Source organism: Cnephaeus nilssonii (genome assembly GCF_951640355.1).
Source record: "Cnephaeus nilssonii genome assembly, chromosome: 15".
Taxonomy (NCBI): domain Eukaryota; kingdom Metazoa; phylum Chordata; class Mammalia; order Chiroptera; family Vespertilionidae; genus Cnephaeus; species Cnephaeus nilssonii.
The window spans coordinates 61153916-61179512 of record NC_137086.1 but is presented as its reverse complement, the minus strand read 5'-3'; the positions used below and the strand labels follow the sequence as shown (position 1 = coordinate 61179512).

At 43.0% G+C, this 25597-nt stretch overlaps 1 protein-coding gene across 5 annotated transcripts in view; it reads left to right on the top strand.

Moving 5' to 3' along the window:
• The window catches only part of NPHP1 (nephrocystin 1), a 107882-nt gene extending 83024 nt beyond the window's left edge, over positions 1-24858 (top strand). For 4 of the 5 annotated variants that reach the window (XM_079792103.1, XM_079792102.1, XM_079792101.1 and 1 more), the window contains 5 exons: positions 5599-5698; positions 17088-17200; positions 17561-17634; positions 22386-22430; positions 24295-24858. In XM_079792103.1, coding sequence (XP_079648229.1) covers positions 5599-5698; positions 17088-17200; positions 17561-17634; positions 22386-22430; positions 24295-24567 — 605 coding nt within the window. In that variant the 3' untranslated portion in view covers positions 24568-24858. The remainder of the gene's footprint in view (positions 1-5598; positions 5699-17087; positions 17201-17560; positions 17635-22385; positions 22431-24294) is intronic. The other variant, XR_013814633.1, reaches the window with a different exon arrangement.
• The last annotated feature ends 739 nt before the right edge of the window (positions 24859-25597 follow it).

The window sequence follows — 25597 nt, the reverse complement described above, 5'->3', positions numbered from 1 at the left end:
CTCCTACCAGTCTCTATGTTCTTTCTTCTTTACCTCTCTAATTGTAGTACTTCCACTCAGCCAGCTTTCCTGTGGTTTGGGTGATAGTTGTTCTGTATTTTAGCTGTAATTTTGATGTGGTTGTGGGAGGCAGCAAGTACAGCTGTTTACCTATGCGCCATCTTGGTTCTCTCCTGAGTGCTTCTTTCCTTGCTAGCACACTTGAGACTCTACTGTGGGAAATGAGGAAGTGGGAGGAGCCTGCATTTGCTCCTTCTCATTGAACACTTGGCTAAACTCATAAACATCGATGTGAGAGAAGCACATCAATTGGTTGCCTTCTGCATGAGCCCTGACTAGGGCCTGGACCAGGGAGGAGGCTGCAACAAGGTACGTGCCCTTGACTGGAATTGAACCCGGGACCATTTGGTTTCCAGGCCAACACTCTTTCCACTGAGCCAAACTGGCTAGGACAACATGCTTTTTATTTTAAAAATTAAATTTATTGGGATGACATTGGTTAATAAATCACATAGATTTCATGTGTAGATTTCTATGGCACAAGACCTGTACATTGCACTATGTGTTCACCACCGAAAGTCAAATCATCTTCCGTCACTATATATTAGGCCTCCTTCACCCCCATACCTTCTCTCTGGCAACTACCACACTGCTGTTTGTGTCCACGAGTTTCAGTTTTATATAGTAAAATCATATAGTTCTTAGCTTTTTCTGCCTGACTTATTTCACTTAGCATAATAAAGTATTCTCAGGGTCCATCCATGTTATCACAAATGGCAGTATTTTGTGTTTTCTTATGACTGAGTAGTAAGTATTCCATTGTGTATATGTACCACATCTTTTTTTTTTTCAATATCTTTATTGATTTCAGAGAGGAAAGGAGAGGGAGAGATAGAAACGTCAATGATGAGAGAGAATCATTGATTGACTGCCTCCTGCATGCCCCACACTGGGGATGGAGCCCCCAACCTGGGCATGTGCCCTGACTGGGAATCAAACTGTGACCTCCTGTTCATAGGTTGATGCTCAACCACTAAGCTATGCTGGCTGGGCTGTACCACATCTTTTTCTCCCCAATATTTTTTTTTTATTGATTTCAGAGAGGAAGGGAGAGGGAGAGAGATAGAAACATCAATGATGAGAGAGAATCATTGATCGGCTGTCTCTTGCACGCCCCCAACTGGGGATCAAGCCCACAACCTGGGCATGTGTCATGACAGGGAATTAAATTGTGACCTCTGGATTCATGGGTTGACGCTCAACCACTGAGCCACGCTGACTGCGTGTGTACCACTTCTTTTTTTTTTTTTTACCACTTCTTTATCCAGTCCTTTATGCAGTACACTTGGGTTGTCTCCATGTCTTGGCCACTGGGAATATAGCTGCAATGAACTTAGGAGAGCATATATCTTTGTGAATATATGTTTTTGAGTTTTTCAGGTATGTATACCCAGGAGAGGTATTGCTGGATCATATGTAGTTCTATTCTTAATTTTTTGAGGAATTGCCAGACTGCTTCCTATAGTGGTTCTAACAGTCTACATTCTTAACAGTGAATGAGAGTTCCCTTTTCTCCTTAACCTCTCCAACACTTATTACTTGTCTTGTTGATAATAGCTATTCTAACAGGTTAGAGGTGGTATCTCATTGTAGTTTTGATTTGCATTTCCCTAATTGCTAGTGAGGTTGAACATCTTTTCATATATCTGTTGGCCGTTTGTATGTCTTCTTGGGAGAGGTGTTTGTTCAGGTCCTCTGCCCATTTTTAAATTGGGTTGTTTGTTTGGTGTTGAGTTTTATGAGTTCTTGATATGTTTTTATTTCTTCTTAGCCCAGTCATTTTTTAGTAGTATGTTGTTTAATCTCCACATATTTGTGGGTTTCTTTACTTCTTTTTTCCAGCTGACTTCTAATTTTAAGGCATTGTGGTCAGAGAATATAATTCCAATCTTCTTGAATTTGTTGAGGCTAGTTTTGTGACCCAACATACTGTCTTATCCTTGAGAATGTTCCATGTGCACTGGAGAATAATGTATAGTCTGATGTTCTGGAATGAAAAGCTGTATAAATGTAATTATGTCTATTTGGTCTAGTGTGTCATTGAAGATCCATATTTCTTTATTGAGTTTCTATTTGAATGATATATCCAGAGCTGTGAATGGAGTATTAAGGTCCTCAGTTATGATTGTGTTTTGATTTCTTTCTCCCTTTAGTTCTAATAATAGTTGCTTTATATACTTCAGTGCTCCCTGATCAGGTGCATATATATTAAGAAGTATTATGTTCTCTTGATGTAGTGTCCCCTTTATCATTATAAAGTGTACATCTTTGTCTCTTGTTATCTTTAATTCTATTTTGTCAGATGAAGTATGGCAACATCTGCTTTTCTGTGGATATTTTTTGCTTGGAGAATCTTTTTCTACCAATTTACTTTGAATCTACCTTTGTCTTTGCAGCTTAGATGTGTCTCTTGTAGGCAGCATATAGTTGGGTTTTGTTTTTTGATCCACTCTGCTACTCTGTACCTCTTTATTGGTGAATTCAGATAATTTGCATCCTATATAATAAAAGCATAGTATGCAAATTGTCCCCTTGACCCGGAGGTTGTTCAGGAGTTCCACCAGGGGGAAGGGCTGATGGGGGAAGGAAGGGAGGCTCCGCCCAGTGTCAGCGGCAGGCGGCTGGGGGAAGGGAGGGAGTACCAGGCTGGCAGCCAGCAGCCACTAGAGACCCTACCAGTGCAGGAATTTAGTGCACTGGGCCTCTAGTTTAGTATAATTATTGATGTAAGAGGATTTCCTATAGCTGTTTTATCTTTTGTTTTCTTGTAGCTCTGTGCCTTCAGTGGTTCTTTTCCTTTGTGTTTCTGTCTCTTGTTTTGTTTGGTGGTATTCTACACTTCTTTCTTCTGCTTTCTCTTTTTTAAGCTATGTGTCTTGATTTTGGGGGTTTTGTGTGTGTTTACCATCAGCTTTATGAAAAATAAAGTTGCATATGTATCATAGTTTTTTCTCTTTTGAGTGCATCTGATCTCTATCCTCCTTTGCCAGTTCAGACCCTCACTCCTCTCCTCTTTTATGTTTTTGTTATAATAAATTATTCCTATTTATGCTGTAAGTTGTTTGGTGATCATACTCATAGTGTTGGAGCCTTATGTTCTTTGTTTCAAGTAGAATAATTCCCTTGAGTATTTCTTGCAATGGTGGTTTTCTGGTGATAAATTCCCTCAGCTTCTGTATATCTGGGGACATCTTTATTTCTCCTTCATATTTAAAGGATAACTTTGCTGGATATATTATTCTTTAGCTGAGAATTTCTCTCTTTCAGTCATTTGAATATCTGGTTCTACTTTCTTCTGGCCTGTAGAGTTTTTGCTGAGAAGTCCGATGACAATCTGATGGGTTTTCTTTTGAAGATAATTTTCTTCTTTTCCCTGGCTGCTTTGAGAATTTTTTATGTGTCATTCATTCTTTACAATTTTAATACAATGTGCCTTGGAGAGGGCCTCTTTGGACTGAGGTAACTAGGTGCTCTGTTTGCTTATTGGATTTGAGGATCTAGTTGTTTCCATAGGTGTGGGAAGTTCTTACCCATTGTTTGTTTAAATTGGCTCTCTGTTTCCTTATCCCTCTCTTCTTCTTCTGGTATGCCTATTATTCTTATACTAGAGGCCCGGTCCATGAATTCATGCACCAGTGGGGTCCCTTGGCCTGGCCTGTGGGATCGAGCTGAAACCGGCTCTCCGAAATCCCCCGAAGGGTCCTGGATTGCGAGAGGTTGCAGGCCAGGCCAAGGGACCCCACCGGTGCACGATTGAGCCTGGGGCGGGATGTGGGAGGTTGGCCAGCTGGGGAGGGACTGCGGGAGGGCACCAGGGTGTGTCCAGCCCATCTCGCTCAGTCCTGATCAGCCAGACCCCAGCAGCAAGCTCACCTACTGGTTGGAGCATCTTCTCTCTGCTGGTCAGTGCATGTCATAGCGACTGGTTGACCAGTGGACTGTCTGCTCGCTGGTGGTCAGTGCATATCATAGTGAGTGGTTGAGCAGCCTTAGCATATTATTAGCATATAACGCTTTGGTTGGTTGAACGGCCGACCGGACACTTAGCATATTTGGTTTTATTATGTAGGATTGCTTTTTTCTGATGGAGTCAGATAGTTCTTATAGAGCTCTTTCATTTTTTTTTTTTTAAATGCTTGGGTCTCTCTCTTTTTCCCTGTGCATCATTTCTAGATTCCTATATTGATATCACTAATTCTTTTCTCCATCTGGTCAGTTCTGTTTCTTATATTCAGTAGTTTACTCCTAATCTCCTTAATTGCATGCTTCATTTCCAGGATTTCTGATTGGTTCTTTTTTAATGTTTTAGACTCTTTGATGCAGTACTCATTTTGCTCATTAATTTGTTTTTTAAGTGTATTAGATTCCCTGTCTGTATTTTCTCACATCTTGTTGAGTATTTTCAGAACTGCAATCTTGAATTCTCTGTCAGTTATATAATATATTTCCATGTGTTCCAGCTTGCTTTATGGAGATCTTTCATTTTTTTTCTGGGCTTCCTTATTTCCATGGTTATTCATGGTATTTGCTGGTTCCCTTTGTCTAGGCATCTATGTATTATATTGGCCCTTCTCTAACATCTTTCTTTGAACAGTTCTTTCTACTGTTTTCTAGTAGGTGGTGCTGAATCACAAGATTTTTAGCTCTGTGACATCCCAGAGCTGCCCTCCATAGCTCCGATCAGACGTTACAGCCGTGCTGCTTGGTGGTGGGCTTTGTTTTACCCTCACCATAATGGTGACCCCCGGACCTCCATGGTGTCCTCCCTGCCCCAAACTCCAAATGGGGATCAATCACCGGAGGAAACAGGGACTCTGCTGCAATATCTCTCAGTTTACAAATAATGTGCTCCTTGACCTGACACCAAGGGCAATGGGAAGTGAGTTATTGGAGTCCAAGGGGTGATGGGCCTCTGTGTCTCCATCTTTGCCTGGAACACTAACCATCCAACAGCAGACAGTCACGACAGAACCTTGGCACTGTGTCCTTACCCCAGCCTCTCAGCTGGCTCAGCTGCTGTTCGCACCACTTGTCCTGCTGGAGAGCCCACCGAGACTCTCTGTTCTTCCTGGCCCATGGAAATACCTGCTTCCTTCTCTCTCTGGGGCTGAGCTAGCAGCCAGCTCCCAGCCGCAGGGCTGCATCTGTGGCTCTGTGAGATCTCCTCCTTTCTTGCCTCCCCATTTACTCCTGGTTGCCCACCTTTAGATACTTCAATTCATGGGTCTCTCAGGCATGCTTCTATATTGAGCATGGAATCCTTTGTTGAGTTATAGTTGATAAACTTGTTAAAATTTCAGGGGAGAGGCCAAGGGGGATCTCTCATGCTGCCATTTCTCTGACATCACTCTCCCAGACATGCTTTTTAAACTCCTCTTTTTTTCTTTGTAATTCAGCCACAACAATGCAGCTGTCAGGGTAAGGCACTGGTGGTGAAAAGCAAAATACCATGCTTTTAAATTAAAATGAAAATACTTTGTTGTGTTATACGCACTGTCCCAAGCACTTAAAGTTGTAACATTTATTAATTTTTTTAAGCACAAGGTAGTGTTTTCCATCAGATGATGATGATGAGGAGGCAGCCACAGCTTCTAATAAAACTGAGATCTTTGAACAGAAGATCAAGAGACCTACTAAGGTTGGTATGCCTTCTGCAGTTTCTGTCTGTCTGGGAGCTCGGGTCACTCAGCATGTGTAGACCATCTCTGCTCTCAGCTTCCCCGCTGCTTGGCCATCTTTTGTTGGTCATTATTTCCTCACTAGGGGCCCAGTGCACGAATTGGTGCACCTTGAAAGGACTGTGGGCCGCGAGGCTGTGGTGGGCATAGGGGCAGGTCTCGGCCCATCCTCTGCGCCCCTGCCTGGCCCCTCCTGCTGTGGCCCCTGGTGCTCTGTCTGCCAGCAGCCCTGCTCCACTGCTGCCAGTCCCATGCGCTGACGGCGTTGGTCCTGCTTGCACCCGCTGATGGCGCAGAGCGATTGGGACCAGCACCAGCAGTGGGTATAAGTGACTGCTGTTGCTCTGATCACCCCTCAGGAGCAGGGGGTGTGGAGAAGCCCTCAGGGGTGATTGGGGCCGGCAGTCGCCGCTCGCATCTGCTGACGGCGCTGAGCAATTAAATTGGGATTGGCGCTGGGCACCAGCAGCAGGTGCGAGCGGTGGCTCTGGTGCCAGCTGCAGGTGCAAGTGGGGCTGTTGCCAGCAGCAGGTGTGAGTGGTGGCTGCTGGCCCCAATCGCCCCTCAGGAGCAGGATGAGGTAGAGAAGCCCTGAGGGATGACTGGGGCCAGCAGCTGCCACTTGCACCTGCTGACAGCACCGAGCCATTGGGTCCGGCACTGGGCGCCGGCAGTGGGTGCGAGTGGCAGCTCTGGCGCCGGTAGCAGGTGCTGGCAGCAGGTCAAGTGCCCAGTGGGACTGTGGTGTGCGAGAGCAAAGAATTTTCAGTAACCACCAGAGGCTCGCCCCGATGACAGCGATTGGCACCCTGCCTTGGTCTGGCACCCCCACTCACCTGCTCCACTATCCCGCTGTGGCTGATGCCCGCCATGTTCATGCTCTGCCGCCTGTTGCCGACACCCGCCATGTTCTGCATGCTCCTCATGGTGGTCAGCACACGTCATAGCGATTGGTTGTTCAGTTGTTTGGTTATTCCTCCATTTGGTCTATTTGCATATTAGGGTTTTATATATATAGATTAACTTATTTGCCAAAGGTCAGGGAAATGGAATAACAAGCTCAGATTAGCTTACTCTTCTACTTACCAGTTAGCACAAAGGACAGATTTGGTCAGAAATAGAGTAGAGAACTTCTATTAAGTGGGCTTACTGATCCATGAGTCTCTCTTCAGAGAACTTTTTAAAATGTTAAGTTTGTTGAGGTATACTTTAGTTTACTCCTTTTAGTTTACAGTTCTTTGAGTTTTGACAAATGTATACAGTCATATAACTGTCAGCACAGTCAAGATAGAGAATGTGTCCATCACTCTAAAGAGTTACCTCTGCGGTTTTATCTTTGTCCTCAATGCCCAGCCCCAGCTCCAGCCCCAGGCAATCACTCCTCTGTTTTCCTTCCCAACAGCTTTGCCTTTCCCAGAATGTCTTATACATCGGATCATCTAGTATGTATGCTTGTGAGTCTGGTTTTCACTCAGCATAGTGCTTCTGAGATTCATTCATGCTGATGCCTGTGTTAGTAGTTTGTTCTTTTTTGTTTTAAACAGTACAGGAGATATTGTGGGATCAGCTTCAGATCACTGCAATAAGGTACATATTGCAAGAAAGCAAGTTACATGAATTTTTGGCTTCCCAGTGTATATAAAAGTTATGTTTATACCATACTTTAGTTATTACGTGTTCAGTAGCATTATGTGTAAAAAAAAACACAAAACAACCAATGTATATACCTCAATTTAAAAATGCTAACCATTATCTGAGCCTGTTGGATAAAAGGCCAATAGACTTGCTCAACTGAGGGTTGCCATAAATTTTCAATTTTTTATAAGATTTAAAGAGGAAGGGAGAGGGAGAGAGAGATAGAAGCATCAATGATGAGAGAGAAACATTAATTGGCTGCCTCCTGCACGTCCCATACTGGGGATTGAGCCCACAACCCGTCATGTGCCCTTGATCAGAATTGAACCTAGGGCCCTTCAGTCCACATGCTGCTCTAGCCACCGAGCCAAACCAGCTAGGGCTTTTTTTTTTTTATTAATATAAGATTTTTAATTGATTTTTAGAGAGAGAGGAAGGGAGAGGGAGAGGTAGAGAGAAAAACATTGATGTGAGAGTGGAACATTGATCGGCTGCCTCCTGCATACTTCCATCCCCTGGGGATTGAGCCTGCAACCTGGGCATGTATTCCAACTTGGAATTGAATCAGCAACCCTTCAGTGCATGGGATGAAACCTAACCAATTGAGCCCCACCAGCCAGGGCCACATTTTCAATTTGTAAAAAATGCAGTATCGCTTTGGCTAGAGTGACTTGGTTGGAGCATTATCCCATGCGCCAATAGGTACTGCATTTGATTCTGGTTCAGGGCTCATATTCAGGTTGTGGATTTGATCTCCAGTTAGGATGCTTACAGGAGGCCACCAATTGATGTTTCTCTCTCACATTGATATTTCTCTCCATCTCTCTCTTTCTCTCCCCTCCTCTCTTAAAAAAGTCAGTAAAAATTAAAAATACACACAACACAATATCTTCAAAGCACAATAAAGCTAGGTGTGCCAGTATTCCATTGGCTGGATATATCTTAGTGTGTTTACCCATGAGTTAGTTGATGGACATCTGGGTTGTTTCTAATTTTGGCCTATTATGGATAAACTTCCTCTAGATATTTGTATATTAAATTTTTGTATGTGTAAATGTGCTGTTATTTCTGATGAGTACAGACACTTAGGAATGGGTTTTCTGAGACATCTGGTGTGTGTTTATTTTATAAGAAACTGCTAAGCTATTTTCCAAATGACTACACTTATTTTACATTCTGACCAGCAGTGTATCAGCATTTCAGTTGCCCATATTCCTTTTTTAAAAAAAATACATTTTTGTTGATTTCAGAGAGGAAGGGAGAGGGAGAGACAGATAGAAACATCAATAATGAGAGAGAATCATTGATCGGCTGCGTCTTGCTTGTCTCCTACTGGGAATCGAGCCCACAACCCAGGCCCTTGACCAGAATTGAACCCCGGACCCTTCAGTCCACAGGCTGAGGCTCTATGTGCTGAGCCAAACCAGCTAAGGCTCAGTTGCCCCATATTCTTGCCAACACTTGGTATTCTCAGCCTTTTTGTTTGTTTTAGCTATTTTAATAAGTAAGCACTGGCATCTCATGATTTTTGTTTTGTATTTTCTGAAGGGAGCTTTTATACTAGTAGTTTCCAGGTCTATCAGTTTCGAACTCAGGAACATCTTGGAAAAATCATAGAATCATCTTTCTTGGGGTCTCAATGTCTACATCTTTATAAAGGGCACTGTAGAAATATCAACCCCATAAGTTGTAATGAAGTTTAATGAAAACAACATATAAAACACTTAGCAAGTATTTATAGAACATGGCATGCAATTAAGCAGTGTGAGTTCTAATAATTGACTAATCTTATTATTATATCTATATATATAAAAGCCTAAGCGACTGTCCGATTGTCCGATTGGTAGCTATGACATACAATGACCACCAGGGGGCTGATGCTCCGACCGGTATCTATGATGTGCACCTACCACCAGGGGGCAGACACAACACAGGAGCTGCTGAGCTGCAGTGACTTGGCAGCTGCGGTTCTTGGGTGACATACCCGGAACCAGAGAGGAGGGAGCCTGATTCCGATTCTGGGGTGCGTCACCTGAGAACTGCCCTCTTGTAATCCGGAACCCCTCAGGGGATGTCAGAGAGCCAGTTTTGGCCTGATCCCTGCAGACCAGGCCAAGGGATCCCACCGGTGCAAGAATCTGTGCACCAGTACTCTAGTGTATAGATAAATGCAAAATGTAATGCCAGCTAGCTGGTGCAGTGTGTCATAGCATTCATCTAAGTGGAGATGTGCGAGGTGGCTGGTAAGACAAGAGGGCATTTGAAATGGGGTTTGAAGGATTGGAGATGTGCCCTGTGAAGACGTCAGGAAAGGGCCTTTCCACAGAGGCGCATGCTATATGGGTGGAGGGGGAGCATGGCATGGGGACATGACTGGACACTCTCCTGACTGTCCCAGCAGGACCTTTTTGCTGTAGCAGATTGTCAAGAAGCAGTGTAATGAATGAGAACTTGGCCTACCTCTCTGAGTGGTTGCTTTTGTCATTTTAGATCATGCTCTGAGTTTACCTTTCCCTTGTTCTTATCTCCAATACTGAAATGTGTTTCATAAATATAATATTAACAGTTAAATCTTTCAATAACCCTTAATAATGTGTTCATAGGTATTACTCATTCTCTTGGCTTTTTTTCCCTGGGGTGTTTTAGAGCCTGTAAATTCCATTTTTTTGGCCAATCTTCCCTTGGAAAATTATTTATCAAGGTTAGAAAAAGAAGCACAGCCCTAGCTGGTTTGGCTCAGTGGATAGAGCATCAGCCTGTGGACTGAAGGATCCCAGGTTCAATTCCAATCAAGGGCACATGCCTAAAGTGCGGGCTCGATCCCCAGTGTGGGGTATGCAGGAGGCAGCCGATCAATGACTCTCTCTCATCATTGTTGTTTCTATCTCTCTTTCCTTCTCCCTTCTTCTCTTAAATCAATAAAAATGTATTATTATTATTATTATTATTATTATTATTTTTTTTTTAAAAAAGCACAGTAGCAGTCTTTGTACCAGAAAAGCCAAGGTCCTGTTTGGCTTCATTCCTCCTCCTTCTCCCCCTCTTCTTCTTCTCACTATCCTCTGATGCACCTCCCGGAGCCCAGAGCTCTCCTGAGCGTCTTTCAGCACAGCTCTCAATAGCGTTTCTTTGGCCCGGGGACTGGTTTGCAGATACTTCTAACTAGAGATCCAAGTTGGCTGGGTGTGCAGAGGTCAGGTAGGCAGGCCTTCTTCCAAAGCAGGGATGTTTCTGTGTGCTGGGCTTGTAAAGCAGGCTCCTGAGTCCTTGCCCGCAGACCTCAGGAATCCAGGCACTTGTTTGAATATAGCACACAGTAGGCACTGAAAAATGTTTGTTAAAGAGATCTTCCTGCTGGTGTAGAAGTGTCATTTCAGAGCTGTGCTCTGACTCCTGCTGTCCCGCGCTGAATTCTGTTTGTTAGTGTTTTGTTGAAGATTTTTTGCATCGATGTTCATAAGGGATATTGGTCTGTAGTTTTATTGTTGTATATTCATCTGGCTTTGGTATCAGGGTAATGCTAGTCTCATAGAATGATTTAGGAGCTATTCTCTCCTCTTCCAATTTTGGAAAAGCTTGAGAAGGATTAATTCTTCTTTAAATATTTAGTAGAATTCACCAGTGAAGCCATCTGGTCCAGGAGTTTTCTTTTTTGATATATTTTTATTGCTGATTCAATTGCCTTACTAGTAATAGGTCTCTTCAGATTTTCTATTAATTTGTGATATAGTCTTTTTGTGTGTGATATAGTCTTAATAGCTTTTGTGTTCCTAGGAATTTGTCTATTTCATCTAGATTCAACTTTTAAAAACTTAAAATTGTTATAATACTCTCTTATAATCCTTTATTTCTGTAGAATCAAAAGTAATATCCTCATATTCAGTTCTAATTTTAGTAATTTGATTTTTCTTAGTCCACCTAGCTAAAGTTTTGTCAATTTGGTGGTCTTTTCAAAGAACCAACTTTTTGTTTCATTGATTTTCTCTATTGTTTTTCTAGTCTCTTTCATTTATCTCTCCCTTAATCTTTTTTATTTTCTTCCTTCTGCTATTTGTAGGTTTACTTTGTTCTTCTTTTTTTCTAGTTCTTTAAATCTCAAAGTTAGGCTATTGATTTGATATCTTTCTTATTTTTTAATGTGTTTATAGCTATACATGTCCCCTTTAACTCTGCTTTCACTGTGTCCCATAAGTTTTTGTATGTTGTGTTTTCTTTTTCATTCATCTCTAAGTATTTTCTTGTAATTTTAAAAAAAATCCTCATCCAAGGATATGTTTATTAATTTTAGAAAAAGAGAGAGGGAGGGATGGAGGGCGGAAGGGAGGATGGAGAGAGAAAGAAACATCAATGTGTGAGAGAAGCATTGATCTGTTGCCTCTTGTATGCAAACCAACCAGGGATCAAACCTACAACCTAGTTATGTATGTACCTTGACTGGGAATTGAACCCACAACCTTTTGGTATATGGGATAACACTCTAACCAACTAAGCCATCTGGCCGAGGCCTTGAGATTTTTTTAAAGACATTTATTTATGTACTTATTTATACAGCACTATTGAGGTTTAACACACACACTGTAAAGTGCATTCTGTTAAAGTGTGCAGTTCACTGGTTCTCAGTATATTCACAGTTAAATGAAATCATTACCACAGTACATTTTTTGTTGTTAATCCTCACCTAAGGATATTTTTCCATTGATTTTTAGAGATAGTGGAAGGGAGGGGGAGAGAGAGAGAAACATCTATGTGAGACAGACACATCGATTGGTTGCTTCCTGTACATGCCCTGTCCAGGGCCAGGGATCTAGCTTGCAACTGAGGTATGTACCCTTGACCAGAATCGAACCCAGGCCCCTCAGTTCACAGGCCAATGCTCTATCCACTGAACCAAACCGGCAAGGGCATGATTTTTTTTTTTTTTTAAACCATGGTTATTTGAGTGTTTGTTTAATCTCCACCCGTGTGACTTTTCCAATTTTCGTTCTGCTCTTGATTTTTAGTTCCATGCCATTGTGATAGAAAAGATACTTGTATGATTTCAGCCTTTAAGTCTATTAAGACTTGTTTTATCCTCTGATCTCGGAAGCTAAGCAGGGTCGGGCCTGGTTAGTACTTGGATGGGAAGACTTGTTTTGTGCCCTACATTTGGTTTAGCCCATAGAATGTTCCATGTATACCTGAGAAAATGTGTATTCTGCTGTTGTTGGGCAGAGTGTTCTGAATATGTCTGTTAGCTACAATTTGTCCACAGTGTTGTTTCAAGTCCTCTATATTTTTATTAATCTTCTGCCTGGTTGTCCTGTCCCTTATTGAAAGTGAGATATGACCACGGCAGATTATAACTTTACTACATCCATGAGCGACACACTTAAGTGGAGCACCAAAGCCCCACTTAAGCAAGTCCTGCTCCATAGGGGTGTCTCCTGCACAGCAGCTCTTCTGTTATAGTCGCTCCTGACTGGCAGCCCTGACTGGCAGCCATAGCTGAGTTTCCATCAGCTTGACCCAACTGTTTTCTCCACCCTGGTGATTCTGTAAGACTTTTCCTCATCCAGTTTGCAGCCCCACCCACACTGTCTGTAGCTGATTTTCCATGTCAGTGGCCTGTCCTGGCTTAGGCTTCAGACTTTGCTAAAATCTGCACAGCTAGTGTCAAACCTATCAATTAAAGGCCCAAGACCCTGCACTAGCACCAGCCTGCCTTGCTTCACAGCTGGGCCCTGCCTGGGCACTTCCTAGCCCAATACAAGTAGCAGCCATCTGCAGCTCTCTCTGTAGCTCCTGCCAGGTGGCCCCAAGCAATGGCTGACTTTACACCTCCTGGAAGGCCCCAGAGCCAGTGCACCCAGTGGACATCATATAATCAGACCATACCAGATTATAACTCTACACATCCATAAGCTACACATTCAAGGTGCAGAATTAGTGGGCAGCAAAGCCCCACCGAAACAAGTCCTGCTCCATTGGAGTGTCTACTGCACAGCAGCTTCCCACTGTAATCGCAGCTGGTCCTCACAGCCAATTGGCCTGGAGTTCAGTTCCTCCCAGTGATGCCAAAGCAATCAAGGATCAACTATAACAAGCCAGTACATACATCCTACACAGGGGCACATCTAGAGTGCCCAGCTCAGGTGACTGGGGAGGCTGAACCACTGGGTTCTACAGGACACCCCCTACACAAGGTCACTTTACCAATTCCAGGAGACATAGCAGATCTACCTAATACATAGAAACAAACACAGGAAAGCAGCCAAAATGCGGAGACAAACATGTCACAAATGAAAGAACAGAAGAAATCTCCAGAAAAAGAACTAAATTAAATGGAAGCAAGCAAACTACTAGATATAGAGTTCAAAATAATGGTTATACAGAAACTCAAGGATCTTAATAAGAGCTTCAAGAGACTTACAATATCAAAGACATAAGAAGTGAAAAGCAGTTAGTTACCCACAAGGGAGAACCCATACGACTGTCAGCTGATTTCTCAACAGAAACTTTGCAGGCCACAAGGAGTGGCAAGACATATTCAAAGTGATGATGCCCTAACCGGTTTGGCTCAGTGGATGGAGCGTTGGCCTGTGGACTGAAGGGTCACAGACTTGATTCCGGTCAAGGGCATGTACCTTGGTTGTGGACACATCCCCAGTAGGAGGTGTGCAGGAGGCAGCTGATTGATGTTTCTCTCTCATTGATGTTTCTAACTCTCTATCCTTCTCCCTTCCTTTCTGTAAAAAATCAATAAAATATATTTTAAAAAAACACAAAAAAAACCCCACAAAAAACCCCACAAAGTGATGAAAAGCGAGGACCTACAACCAAGATTACTCTACCCAGCAAAGCTATCATTTAGAATGAAAGGTCAGATAAAGAGCTTCACAGACAAGAAAAAGCTAAAGGAGTTCATCACCACCAAACCAGTATTACAAGAGATGTTTAAGGGTCTTGTTTAAGAAGAAGAAGAAGAAATATGAATAATAAAATGGCAGTAAATACCATTTACCAACAATTGAATGTAAAAATAAAAATAAATGAACAAGGAATGTAAAGAAAATAAACTGATGAATAAAATAGAACCAGAGGCATGGAAACATGGAACAGACTAATGAATCTCAGAGGGAAGGGGCGGGGTGGGAAGAGATTAATCAAAGTACTTATATGTGTATGTGCATTACCCATAGACACAGACAATAGGGTGGTGAAGGCCTAGGGCAGGGCAGGAACCGGGTGGAAAAGGACAGTGGGGAGAAAAAAGTTGAGTACATCTGTAATAAAGGTAAGAAAAAGAAAGTGGGGTATGGAAGTCTATATTTTAGATCTGTCTCCTGTCTTCAATTTGTCAATGCTTACTTCATATATGTAGAAGTTCTAATTTTGGTATGTATATATTTATAATTTTTATATCTTCTTGGTGATTGGACCCTATTTTCACTATATAATGTCCTTCTTTGTCTTTTGTAACAGTTTTTTGGCTTAAGGACTATTTTGTCTGATATTATTATTAGTCATCCCTGCTCACTTTTGTTTATTATTTGCATGGTATGTCATTGTCCATCCTTTCATCTTCAACATATGAGTGTCCTTAGATCTATAGTGAGTCTCTTTATAGGTAGTACTAGTGGCCCAGTGCACGAATTCGTGCACCTTGAAAGAAACTGTGGGCTGAGAGGCTGCGGTGGGCAGAGGGGCGGGTCTCAGCCCACCCTCCATATCCCCGCTCAGCCTCTCCTGCTGCGGCCCCTGGTCCCCTGTCTACTGGCAGCCCTGCTCGCACCTGCTGACGGCATGGAGCAATTGGGGCCAGTACCAGCAGCAGGTGCGAGTGGGGCCGGTGCTGTCAGTGGGTGAAAGCAGTGGCTACTGCCCTGAATGCCCCTCAGTAGGGAGAGGTGGAGAAGCCCTCAGGGGCAATTAGGGCCTGCACCAGGCGCCGGCAGTGGGTGCGAGTGGTGGCTCCAGCGCCAGCAGCAGGTGTGAGCAGGGCTGGCGCCGGCAGCAGGTACGAGCGCCGGATGGGACCGCGGTGCGTGGGAGCAAGGAATTTTTAGTAACCACCCCCGATGACAGTGACTGGCGCCCCACCTTGGTCTGGCATCCCCTCTCACCTGCTCCACTATCCAGCCACGGCTGGCGCCCACCATGTTCCGCACTCTGCCTCCTGCTGCCAATGCCCGTCATGTTCCACACATGCCTCCTGGTGGTCAGTACATGTCATAGCAACCGGTTGTTTGGTTGTCTGCCATTTGGTCTATTTTCATATTAGCCTTTTATTATATAGGATAGAATATAGTTAAATCCTATTGTCCATTCTTTCAATCTGTCTTTTGATTGGGAGTTTAATCCATCTATATTTATAATAATTACTGATAGGAGAGGACTTACTATTGCCATTTTGTTATTGATATTATGTATGTTTCAGATTGGTTTTGTCCCTCATTTCCTTCCTTCTTACCTTCTGTTGTGTTTGTTTATTTATTTATTTATTTATTTATTTATTTATGTATTTTTATTGATTTCAGAGAGGAAGAGAGAGGGAGAGAGAAATATCAATGATGAGAGAAAATTATTGATCAGCTGCCTCCTACATGCCCCCTACTTGGGATTGAGCCCTCAACCAGGGCATGTGCCCTTGATTGGAATCGAACCTGGGACCCTTCAGTTCACAGGCCAATGCTCTGTCCACTGAGTTAAACCAGCTAGGGTCCTTCTCTTGTGTTTAATTGATTTTTTTGTAGTGATACACTTACTCCTTTTCATTTTCTTTTGTGTGCATTCTATAGTTTTTTTTCTTTGTGGATACTATGGGGATTACATAGTTATAAGAATCTGTTTTAAAGTGATAATAATTTAACTTCAATGCTGAAATTTATTTTGTTTTTGAACCCTTAATGTATACCATGCATTGCATTGAACACTCCACACTTATTTCATTTTAATCTTTTTATTAGCCTTCTGAAATTCAGGTATTATTTCTGTATTCTACAAATGAGGCAACCAAAACACAAGGAGAATAATTAACCAGAAGATACATAGCTAGGAAGTAGCAAAGTCAGAATTCAGTCCAGGTCTGCCACACCCTCCCATGTCCCACCCAGTACCGTGAACAATCAGCTCACATTTCTTCTGCATTCATCACATCAGGTGGGATGGCTACATGGCTTTGTTAAAACATGTAGCTGTCTCTTTATTTCCAAAACACGTAATCATGCCTTTTTTAAAAAAAAAATTGATTTCAGAGAGGAAGGGAGAAGGAAAGAGAGATAGAAACAATAATGATGAGAGAGAATAATTGATTGGCTGTCTCCTGCACGCCCCCCACTGGGGATCAAGCCCGAAACCTGGGCATGTGCCCTTGACTGGTATCGAACCCGGGACCCTTTAGTCCACAGGCTGACACTCTATCCACTGAGCAAAATTGGCTAGGGCTCATGGCTTTTTAAAAATTTGACATTTAATATGGGCGTTTAGCTAAAATGGAAGCATAAGTATGGCAGCACAGAGTGGAGAGTTGAAAGTGTACCCATAAAAATGTAAGTTATCTGAAGTTTAACGTGACCAACTTGGAGTGGGAATTTCCCATATAATTGTTGCATTTTTCCTAATGATGAAACAAAACTTGGAATAGTTCATTAAAGTAATAAACACACATTTAAAAAACATTGTAAGTTGGAGTGTAGGATATTGTTTAGTGAATACATTTCTTTTCTTCTTTAATAGTTTACTGCCGGAAACATTAATTGGAAGCATGTCCTACATTCATTTGTTGATATTTTATCGCCAAATTCTTGGAGATGTACTCCTGAAAGACAGATTGAGCATGCAAAGTGCTGGTAAGGGGGCATTTGCAATTTCCTTTTGTACAGTAATGCATCATGCTTTGAGTAAATGTAACCTGTGTCGGCCTGTATCTTCTGCTTCCAAAGGTGAGACCAGTCATGAGAAAAGTGAGGCTGGAAAAAAACACAGAAATAATAGGATGTTCCCCTCCTAAAAGCTCTGTTTACTTGGTACAAGACTCATTCCAGAATGCTCTGGGTGTGGATATAGTGGGGGATGGAGGTTGAGTGTTAGAATGTGTTGTCAACAAATCTTGTGACACAGTGATTCTAATTTGAATATATGTTATGTCTATTGCAGTAAAACATATTGGATAAAGTTTGTGTAAATCCTTTTTGGTCTTTGTATTTCAGATGTAATCAGTAATCCTGTACTGGCCACCTTCCCCAAGCTCTTGGAGCAGCCTGATGTGATGGATGCACTCAGGGTGGGTAGTATCATGATGGGAATCTGGTGGGTTCTGAAAGCAATTAAACACACAACATTAGTGCATTCTGACACCTATTTTTTTTTTTTTTGCCCCCTATTTGGATGACATCTCCTGATCTGTGTCCACTTTTTAGCTGACTTGGGCTCATCCTTCCTTTCTTAGCATGAGTGTTACTTTTCCAGGCTGCCCAGCACCCAGTAAGCAGGTGAAGGGCATGCTGTGTATACTGTTGCAATCTCTTATTTGTTGTTTATTCCTTAACTTAAGATGGCCACTAATTGTGGCCTAAGAGCAAAAATCCAAAATGATTTGTTAGATACATGAACTGAGTTCTCAGGGGAGAATCAGGGCACCCATATCATTCTTTATTTAATTCAACATATACTGCCTGCTGCATGAAATAGCAGCTGGTTAAACCACATGAATTCTTCAATTTTCAGCCATTTTTGACCTTCAAAATGTCAATTTTATAAAGTTCAACTTATCATAACAGGGTCAACAAATATTAGAAGACCTGTATGCCCACAAGGCAGATGTACAGATACCATGGCAGGTGCCACAGGGGAAGCATGACCCAGGTCCTTAGAGACTTAATAAGGCAGCAAATGAGGACCAGGGACTGTTCCATTAAAGAGGTCCTGGGTGAGATGGACCTAGTACACACTGGAGCCAAGTCCGGTTTTGACGTGCTGAGATGGGAGTGGAAGACATTACAGGATAGATCCCAAGATGGCTACAGAGTAGATGGGAACTACACTCATCTGCTCTCCACCCCAAACTGGGTTTACAGCTAAATTATAGAGCAGTCAACCTGAATAACCAACTGAAGGCTAGCTAAACTGAAATATTATAACCAAGGATTTATAGAAGGAGCCACATAGAGACTGGCAAGAAGAGTGGAGACGTGGAAAGGGCTGGCCCCCACACCTAGGTGCGGCAGTGGCTGAGAAGCTGGAGGGATATTGTGGCTACAAAACTCCTTCCCCCCAGTATCATGGGATCTCAACCCCATGTAGAGAGAACCCAGAGCAACAGAGATGGGAAGAGGAGCCCACGTAGCATCTGGTGGTGAAAATCAGTGGGTCTTCAGTCTACCTGAAAGACCCAGATGCCACCTTCACAGGGATGAGCAATCTGTTGTTACAGCAGCAGCCTGGGGAGTGCACCACCTGGTCTCCCACTGCTGGCAACAATTATGTGGGAAATTCCCACTCCAAGTTGGTCACGTTAAACTTCAGATAACTTACATTTTTATGGGTACACTTTCAACTCTCCACTCTGTGCTGCCATACTTATGCTTCAATTTTAGCTAAACGCCCATATTAAATGTCAAATTTTTAAAAAGCCATGAGTCCTAGCCAATTTTGCTCAGTGGATAGAGTGTCAGCCTGTGGACTGAAGGGTCCCGGGTTCGATACCAGTCAAGGGCACATGCCCAGGTTTTGGGCTTGATCCCCAGTGGGTGGTGTGCAGGAGACAGCCAATCAATTATTCACATTATAGGGGTACCAGAAGGAGAAGAGAGAGACCAAGGGATAGACAAGAAATAATGTTTGAAGAAATAATGGCTGAAAACTTTCTTAACCTGGTAGAGGAAAAAAAAATGTACAAGTTCAGGAAACAGAGAGAGTCCCAATCAAGTTCAGGAAACTGAAAGAGACCCAAGCCAAGACATATAATTAAAGTGGCAAAGGTTAAAGACAAAGAGTGAATCTTAAAGGCATCAAGAGACAGAAAAGAAAAAAAAGAGGCATCAGGAGAGAGACAGTTACCTATAAGGGAGTTCCCATAAGGCAGTCAGCTGATTTCTCAATAGAAACACATCAGGCCACGAGAGATTGGCATGAAATATTCAAAGTGATGAAAAGCAGGGACCTGCAACCAAGACTAATCTATCCAGCAAGTCTATCATTTAAAATTGAAGGTGAAATAAGGAGCTTCCCAGAAAAAAAATGCTAAAGGAGTTCATTACCATTAAACCAGTATTGCAAGAAATGTTAAAGGGCCTGCTGTAAGAAGAAGAAATATATAGAGAGAGGAACGTAAGTATAAAATGCAATAAATAAATGCTTATCAATAATAACTTTCAATGTAAACAGATTTAATGCTCCAAAAGACATGGTAGCTGAAAATGGATAAGAAAACATGACCCATGTATATGCAGTCTACAGGAGACCCACCTCAGAACAAAGTAGTCACATAACTGAAAGTGAAAGGATGGAAAAAAATTATTCCATGCAAATGGAAAGGGAAAAAGAAAGCTTGTTTAGCAATATTTATATTTGACAAAATATACTTCCAAACAAGGTAATAACAAGAGATAAAGAAGATTACTACAAAATACTAAAGGGATTGATCCAACAAGAGGATATAATCCTTGTAAACATGTGCACCCAACATAGGAGCACCTAAATATATAAAGAAAATCTTGGTGAACATTAGAGAGATTGACAGCAATATAGTCATAGTAGGGGATTTTAAACACCCCCCATTACCATCATGGATAGATCTTCCAGACAAAAAAATAACAAGGAGACAGCACACTGGATCAGGTCGATTTAATGGATATTTACTAAACATTTTATCTCAAAAGCAGCAGTATATACATTCTTCTCAAGTGCCCATGCAACATTCTTAAAGACCACATGTTAGGACACAAAATAAGTCTCTACAAGTTCAAGAAGATTGAAATCATATCAAGCATCTTCTCAGATCACAGTGGTATGAAACTAGAAATTAATTACAATTAAAAAACCAAAAAAACATTCAAACACATGTAGGCTAAATAGCATGTTATTAAACAATGAATGGATTACGGATCAGGGAAGAAATAAAAAATTACCTGGAATCAAATGAAAATGAGCACACAACAACCCAAAATCTATGGGACACAGTGAAAGCAGTCCTGAGAGGGGAGCTCATAGCATTATAGGCCTACCACAAGAAACAAGAAAAATCTCAAACAATTTAACCCTATATTTAAAAGAGCTAGAAAAAGAACAACAAACAAAGCCCAGACTAAGTAGAAGGAAGGAAATAATAATGATCAGAGTGGAAATAAATCACATAGAGACTGAAAAAAAAAAAAAAACAATGCAAAAGATTAATGAAACCAAGAGCTGGTTCTTTGAAAAGATAAACAAGGTTGACAAACCTTTAACCAGATTCATCAAGAAAAAATGAAAGAGAAATAACAACTGACATTACATAAATACAAAGGACTGTTAAGAAAATACCATGAACAACTATATACCAACAAATTGGTCAGCCTGGGCAAAATGGATAAATTCCTAGAAACATACAATCTTCCAAAACTGAATTAGGAAGAATCAGAAAACCTGAATAGACCAATACCAACTAATGAAATTGAAGCAATAATAATAATAATAATAATAATAATAATAAACAACTCTCAGCAAAGAAAAGTTCTGGACGGGATGGCTTCATAGGTGAATTTTACCAAATATTCAAAGAACTAATACCTATCCTTCTCAAACGATTCCCAAAAATTCAAGGGAAAAGACAAGCTCATCTCATGAGGCCAGCATTATCCTAATTCCAAAACCAGATAAAGACACTACAAAGAAATAAAATTATAGGCCAATATGCCTGATGAACATAGATGTTAAATTCCTCAACAAAATATTAGCAAACCAACTCTAGCAATACATTAAAAAGGTCATACACCAGCCGGTGAGTCTAAAGCTCCTGAGTGCTGTTCGGGTTAAGTCAGATTCCTTACAGAGTTTGTGACGCGTGAGCCTCTTACTGTTAACTTAGCAAAGTTCAGTTTGTTGTTGGTGCTTTGATGATGATAATGGCTCCTGGTCTGGTTAGTGACGCGCTCTGGCCTCTAAGAGTCCTTTTCAAACTCTCAGGCCCCAGGTGCAGCCACCAGCGGGGGAGGAGCACAGCCCCTAAGGCGGTTCTTCCCAGGGGAACTGTGAGCATCTGGGGCGAGGCTCCTGCCAGGCAGCTCCTGCAGGGGGGAGGAGGGGAGCGCACCTCTGTGATCTCGGTGGGGAACTTCTTTGTTTCGTGGAGACTCTTCGTCTTGGTGCCACATGTCATGTTCACCCCAGGGCCTCCCCACTGAGGAAGGGCGATGCACCCACAGAAACCATGAACTCGGGTGCCAGAGGAAGGATACTGGCCAACAGGCACTACGTGAGGCCCAGGAGCGAGCAGCTAGAGCCTGGGCACCCCCTCGGGTACAGTGTGCAGAGCTGGCACCGGAGGCTTCAATCCCGACTTCTGTGGGGCTACCTGAACTCGGGGTTCTTATTTCTGTAAAAGAGCATTGGTGAAGCCTCGTGGGCAGGTAGAATATTTACTTGCAAAGCTGAACAGCATTTATGTCCCGTGACCATTGTCATCATCCAGCAGACAGAACTGGAGACAGGTGTGGTACTCGGCAGTTTTCCACGTCTCCACTGGCTTGCCTGAAAAGCTCGCTAGTGTTTCATTGTTCAGGTGCGTGTTTGTGCAGTTTGAATGTGTGTGTTCGCGTTCACTGATTCTGATCTTAAATTGGTTTAACGTGTAAGAAGCATGGGCTTCTGGGGCGTCCCTCCCCGCCTGGCTGGTCTGGCTCCGTGGTTAGAAGCAGGCGCCCTCAGACCGTTCTTACGGTGACGGTTCTGACAGGGTTCTAAACCCCGGGCACCAGCTTAATGACAGTAAACTTGCAGGCGTGTGGCAAAGACTTGTGAACCCTCAGATTAATACAACATTTGTTTCCTTTTCAGACTTCGTGGGCTGAGAAAGAAAGTACATTAAAAAGATCGGAGAAGGTAACCTGCTTTTCCACATGCACTTAACACATTGCGGACCAGTAGTTTTATTGCTAGCTTGACCCAGTGGCCAGATAAGTTTCTACTGAATGAGTACAAAATGTTTTGCCTAAATGTTAAAGGCACGCCTTAAAATTAAATACCCATTGCATTTTGAAGTTATTTATTACATGCACTTACAAGCTAATATCTTTTTAAAGTATGATATTTTGTAAAACACTGTGTAATATGAAAACACAAGAATTCTCATGATCCGTCCACATTAACATCCGCAGTTTCACTGCTCACACATTCTAACACGGGCTCCTTTTAGGCTAAAGTGGCCATAGTCATATTCCCCCTAGTCCTTTAAACGGTGTCATTACGGTTATAAAGACACGGCCCAGGAGTGTCTGGGTGCCGATTCCTAAAGTGAACCGACACTGGATCAGGAGTCATTTCAGGTCACTAAGTGTCATTTAGTTGAGGGGAGATTCTAAACCAAAGCTCCCAGTTGACTATCAAATTTCTCCTATTTTAAAAAAAATTCCTCCTGCTCTCAAAGTGCATAACAGGTAAGGAGAAGGAAAAAGAAAATCAGCCTGAGCCATGTCAGACATTGGAAAACGCAGGGTGTGCCCCATTGCCACAGAAGCGTGGTCATTACAAACCAGCAGTACCATCCCCGTCAGTGAGCAACACCCTGACTGCTCCACCCCAGGGTCCAATAGACGGTTCTGGAAAGGGCCACATGGTCGGTATTTTTGGCTTTGCGGGCCCTACGTTCTCTGTCACAGTGACTCAACTTTGCCATTGAAACATCTGAGCACGGCTGTTCTATAAAACTTGGTTTATAAAAAGTAGCAGGGGCTACATGGACCCATGGGCCATGGTGTTTTGGACTTCTAAAGTCTTAATTATCTACAAACTAAAAACCCTAAAAGTTGAAAAAAAGTATCTATATTGTATCCTTATTTGACCTTTGCCAGAATTGGCAGTTTAAAAAAATATATTTTTATTGACTTCAGAGAGGAAGGGAAAGGGAAAGAGAGAGAGAGAAACAATAAGAGAATTATCCATTGGCTGCTTCCTGCATGCCCACACTGGGGATTGAGCTCGCAACCCAGGCATGTGCCTGGCTGAGAATCGAACTGTGACCTCCTGGTTCATGGGTTGACAGTCAACCACTGAGCCACGCCGGCCAGGCTAGAATGGGAGGTTTAATGCTATTCTGGTGTAGCCATGGGCACGGTGTTGGGCCTGAGGCCGGTGGAAATTGCCCTGTGCACAGGGTGTGCTTGGAGGGCGGCATCTTGTGCAGACTCCACAGTGGGGACGCCTCCCCCTTCCGAGTGCCCTGCCCTGTGATTCCCGCTCAGCCTGTCCGTGTGGGGGCTGAGTGACAGTCTACACTGCAGTCCTCCTGTTATGGGGAGAGTCCGACAGCGGGTCCTTACTGCTGGGGTCCTTTCTCTGGATTTCACGCAGAGCACGTGCGGCCTTCCCTTGTACACTTCATCGTCTGATGTGCTGTGATGGAAGTAAGGGGCACAGCTGGCTTCACGTTGTGCTTTTGTTGCATTTACTTGGACCCACACCCTTGTCACCAGAATTAGACTTCAGCGCCCATTCTCCTTGGGGGGATGTGTGAGACACCCTCCGTGCCTTACCAGAGCCCTGGTCTCGAGGAGTCACCCGCAGCCCCTCTGCTCCATGTGACTCGGTGACTCGCTCCCACTGAGGGGCTGCTTCCTGCTGCCTCCCTGGTGCAGAGCCTGACCCGCCCCGCCAGGCCCTGTGGCACCTCCGCCCAGCTGTGATGGCTTTCAGAATTTAACACTTAGTGATGCAGATCCACTCACAGTTACTTGTGGTGTTTTCCCAGAGAGACACAGCGTTCCTGAAGGCTGCGTTTCTCCTCGTTTACCACGACTGCGCGGTGCCCCTGCTCCACTCCACACTCCTGCCCCCGTTCAGGTGGGCAGAAGAAGAGACTGAGGCCGCGCGGTGGAAAGTCATCGCTGACTTCCTGAAGCAAAACCGAGAAAACCAGGGCGCCCTCCAAGCTCTGCTGTCACCAGAGGGTGTCCATGAGCCTTTTGACATTTCAGAGCAGACCTATGACTTCCTGGGTGAAATGAGACAGAAAGCAGCCTGAGAGTGGTGGCTCACGGCCTCCGCTGCCCACCGTGCTGCCCCCATGAAGTGCAGCCAGAAGTAACCGTCACGTCGAACTTAGCTTTACTCGTCCTTGTGTAGACCACATTCTATAAGAAATACCTATCTGGTCATGTGAATCTTTTAATAAATAAGTTGTTATAAGGAATACTGTTATACCTAATTTTAAATTTCTTCAAAAACCAACTAACAAATGTAAGTTGACTGTACTTATAGATTTGTATAAAAGCAAGATTTTTATCAAAAGCTGAATTATGATTATTGAAGAAAGTGACTATACAACCCAGGGGATGGCAGGAGATATGTACAGGTCATATGTCTTTAAGAGTCTAGTGTCTGGAATATAGAAATGTATGATCATTGCTAATAGAATTGATGTGAAATGAAGGGGAAATCAGCACAACCTATTTGAGAAAGTTGTGTTGTTAACCACTTCACTCAGTCTAATATTTGAATGTGATTTAACCTAATTAGATGTAAGAAAGAAGTTAGTTGTATCTTTTTATGTCCATTTAATAGGTGCTCCTTCAAAAAACAAAGTTCAGCCGAAACCGGTTTGGCTCAGTGGATAGAGCATTGGCTTGCGGACTGAAAGGTCCCAGGTTCGATTCCGGTCAAGGGCATGTAAGTTGGTTGCGGGCACATCCCCAGTGGCAGCTGATTGATCTTTCTCTCTCATTGATGTTTCTAACTCTCTATCCCTCTCCCTTCCTCTCTGTAAAAAAAATATATTAAAAACACACACAACAAAATAAAAACAAAGTTCAGGTATTGGGGAATGAGTCAGCCCAGCGGTCAGGGCAGGGATTCTGAACTGTAAATGAGGAACCCACTCCGCACAGCCTCCTGGTGTCTTCTAACTGCTAGAGTGTCCTGTCCATCGGGTCTGGGTGCTGGGACGGTCTGGGTGCTGGTACGGCGCGGGGGCGCATGTACCAAAGAGCAGGAACAGCCTCTGCCCTCAGGGTTTCATGGTGTGAGGAGGGCAGAGCTCACAGGAGCCCCCTGAG